This window comes from Geospiza fortis, unplaced genomic scaffold, assembly GCF_000277835.1.
Source record: "Geospiza fortis unplaced genomic scaffold, GeoFor_1.0 scaffold896, whole genome shotgun sequence".
In the NCBI taxonomy this organism is placed as follows: Eukaryota; Metazoa; Chordata; class Aves; order Passeriformes; family Thraupidae; genus Geospiza; species Geospiza fortis.
Genome location: NW_005054556.1, coordinates 18263 through 21905, shown reverse-complemented (window position 1 = coordinate 21905; position 3643 = coordinate 18263). Strand labels below are relative to the sequence as shown.

At 40.0% G+C, this 3643-nt stretch overlaps 1 protein-coding gene across 9 annotated transcripts in view; it reads left to right on the top strand.

Moving 5' to 3' along the window:
- The window catches only part of CAMK2D (calcium/calmodulin dependent protein kinase II delta), a 119706-nt gene extending 117035 nt beyond the window's left edge, over positions 1-2671 (top strand). For 6 of the 9 annotated variants that reach the window (XM_031064093.1, XM_031064090.1, XM_031064094.1 and 3 more), the window contains 2 exons: positions 30-78; positions 615-2671. In XM_031064093.1, coding sequence (XP_030919953.1) covers positions 30-36 — 7 coding nt within the window. In that variant the 3' untranslated portion in view covers positions 37-78; positions 615-2671. The remainder of the gene's footprint in view (positions 1-29; positions 79-614) is intronic. The other 3 variants (XM_031064095.1, XM_031064092.1, XM_031064091.1) reach the window with 1 other exon arrangement.
- The last annotated feature ends 972 nt before the right edge of the window (positions 2672-3643 follow it).

Sequence of the window (3643 nt, the reverse complement as noted above, 5' to 3'; positions counted from 1 at the left end):
AGTAAAGATTTTGTTCTGTGTTTGTGCAGTGCCTAGCGCAGAGGGATCCCAGCACGGCTCCAGCCCCTAGATGCTACGGTAATACAAATGATGCTACAACCTCAATTAGCTCCATACTTGCTTCCAGCTCCTTTCCCTTCCTTCTCTCTCTGCATTCGGCTCTGGCATGTCTTGCATGTGAATGACACGCGATTCTTCCTTGGCACTTGGTCCAAGCTTTGTACAAGAGCCTCATTCCATGGCAGTGCCTGCAATGTCCATGCTGAGGAAGTGAAGTTACAGCCAGAGATTCACGGCTGAGTTCTACCCTTCCTTCCTTAAGGAATCCCTTAAGACACTTTGGCTTCCTGCCTCAGTTTTCTTTTTTATTTTCACAGCCTCTCTGGCATCTTGTAAAGATGGAAAATGTCTGTTAAGTGGTTTGAAAAATAAAGGAATGCTTTGCCTGAGTGGAGGTTTTTTCCCTTGTTTTTTCCCCAGTATCATGTTTAGTGATCTTGACAAGATGGTTTTTTTCAATAGCATTGGCTAACACTTGAGCATGTGTTGTTATCTGGCGGTGATGTTACCTCAGTAATGGAAATCTGTTTGTTTTTTTTTCTCCTTCCTCCTAGCTAAAAATATCAGCGGTGCCGCTCTTGCATTTTCTGTACCCAACGCACCTGGTTGATTACCATCTTGGCCATCCCGTTCTCTTCATGCATGTTTCTGAGTGCATGAAGTTGTGAAGGTTCTTCATGTAACACATTTGTGATGCACCACGTTGCTGTATATTCCATCTGTACACTGTTAACATTTCAATGAAGGTGATGTTCCATGCAAATAGAGAATAACAAGGCGTAAAAGACAAAAAAGAGATCTTGGATGGACAGCAGTAGACACACAATACATTTGTCACTTGTTCCATTTATGCCAAGACATAAATTTTGACAGACAACTTTAAAATCTAAAGTGTTTATTAAAAAAAAAAAAAGGAAAAAAAAAGAAAAAGTATATTTTACCTTCTTTTTTTAAGAACTGTTTTTTGACTCCTCCTTTTCTCCTGAGTCCCAGGATTTTGCTTTGGTTCTGGTAGGAATGGTTAGGATTTCCGCTGGCAGCTCCATTACTGTAAAACAGATTTTTATCCTAGATGGACAAAATCACTGATAAATGGGGAAGTGTTAATATCTTGGCTTTGGACCAGCTGCAGCCTTTTTAGTTTATTAGTCTATGTAAACTGGAAAAATCTCTTCATTTGCTGGCCTGGCCACTCCAGAATTAACTGTCAGTGTTCTGGTGAGTCAGCAGCTTCCGCTTTCCTTTTGAGTCCTTTTCGCTTTCTTATTTTGCTTAACTGAACGGTTCTGTTGGATGATTAAGCAAAATTAAAAATTGTAAGGAACTAAGTGATAATTGAGAGACAGTTTTTGAGGATTAAAATGGAAGGAAAGAGAAAGATTTTTATCGCTTTTAGGATGTACTGTAAATTTTTTAAGGAGGCTTTAAAAAATATAATATGTGGGTTAATGTATAGACCAGTTGTGTGGATAATATACTCAAGAAATATTAGGCCTTAAAGCTAAGTATGAAGAGTTTACTTACATTACACTGCTGCTGTTGCTTCTCTGGAAATGAATTATGGAGACACCGGTTTTCCGTGGGACTCTCACACTTTACCACAGGTTTGTGTCTCCCCCTCTTGCCCTCAATCCACTCGTGGTTTCTCAAGCTCCCCTGGCAGCGCTCGGTGTCGAGGCTGGCGATCCCGACGGGCTTGTCCCGGCTCCAGGCCGAGGGTGGAATGCCGTGCTGGCAGCACAGAACGCATACTTTGCAACAGGGACTGGTTCTCCTTCCCTCACGTTGCTGTAAAAATACACCCTCACGAGAATTTCAGTTTCTTCCCTTCCACTGTTCCAGCCAAGGCCAGGCTGGGCTGCTCCTGTTCTCCCCGTGGTTCTGTTAGCAGCAGACTCCTGCTCCCCGCAGCGCTGTACAGTGCATGGTGTCTGAGTCAGTGTCCTTTTTAGCCATCCAAAATTTACAACTCGGCAGCCGGAACTTTTTAAAATGGGAAAGCTTCCTAATTTGTATCATTTCACCTTTCTGTGTTGATTACTAATCACAAGCAGTTCTTAAACATGTTGATGTTGTTACTAGTGGATGTATGGTAGACGGACTTAAGCTTCTCTGATAATTACTACATGATTTTAAACAATATATATTTAAAGTAAGCATCTACAATAAATGTGTTGAGCCATATTAACCTGCCAATGGGATCTGTGAAAAAAGTAATGGCCTCATTTTTTTCTCATTAATTTCTTCTTTTCTTTTTTTTTCTTTTTTCTTCCTTTTTTTTTTTTTTTTTGGTTTTTTTTTTTTTGTTTTGTTTTGTGAAGCGGCTATAAGTGGCATAACTGTATTTAAAATTAACAAATTAGGTGTAGGGTGTTTTTTTTTATACTTCTAACATAGCATGTGGTGTTGATGTATTACTGTAGACCAAGTTTGTCTTCCACACCAAGACGTGAGGAACTTGTGATTTGTTCTCTCCACCACAACTGAATTATACACTTCTGTCATTTTGGAACACTGCAGTTTACCATGGGACACAGTGTACATATTTCTTGCCATAATGGTAAATGATTGATATATTTAAGGATTAATAAATTTGTGATTTCTGCTGACATTGTGCTTGTCTTTTAATTTCCCAATTAATTGTGATCTTTGCAGTGGAAAATATGTAGTGTCTGTTTGAATTAAGATGCCAGAGGCACAGATGCACTTTCTTAGGAGCTGAATTTTTGGTTTGAAAATACAAGTGTTTGCTGTTGTGGTTTTTCCTTTGGTTGGTTCCTAAGTGCCTTTCCTGGGGCTGATGGCACACTGCTCGTGCTCTGCTTTGTTGGTGGACTGTGCACATACCTTGTGCTCATAGGGCCATATTTAGAAATGTTTTAGTTAGTTCCAACACTTCTGTTGCTGCCTTGTTGTATTTCATATATATGCTCAGCCCTGTAACACAAGACTCTATAAGATAAGTTATTGTATGCTATATAATGCCATAAAATATATGTAGGAATATAAAAACTTATATTCAGAAATATAAAATACACTTATGTCTAGAAATAATTAGGGTTTAAAATAATGTACCAGTTTAAAAGCTTACATATATGTCTGTAGTGATTTCAGGCTGTCTTAAACCATGCTGAGCCACAACTGAGGACAGTCTTTTATACCAGCAGAAAAAAGAAGGATGAAGGAGAGGAAACAACTTGCAGCTTTCCTGGGTCAGGGAGTGCAGAGCTGGACCGGGGCCAAGGCAGCGTAGCTGGAGCAGCGGCGTTGGCGTGGCAGGTAGCCAGAGCCTGTCCTGGGTTGGTCACAATTCCAGTGCTTCTTCTTGGGTGGCATTTTGTAAACAAAAAAGGTAGTCAGGAGAGCGCTCAGGGGATTGGAATTTTTCACTGAACCCCAGAAGGAGCAAAAGCAGTTTAGTCTAATGGGAGGTCTCATACTTTGTCATATCACTTTTACTTACTTGTTTTGCTCATTTTTTTCCAGTGAATGCTATTCCAGAAATCAGTTTGATTTCCATTTTAACCATGCACCTGCATAAAGCTGTTTGACAGCAGTGGAATTGCTACTGATTTCAGGTATG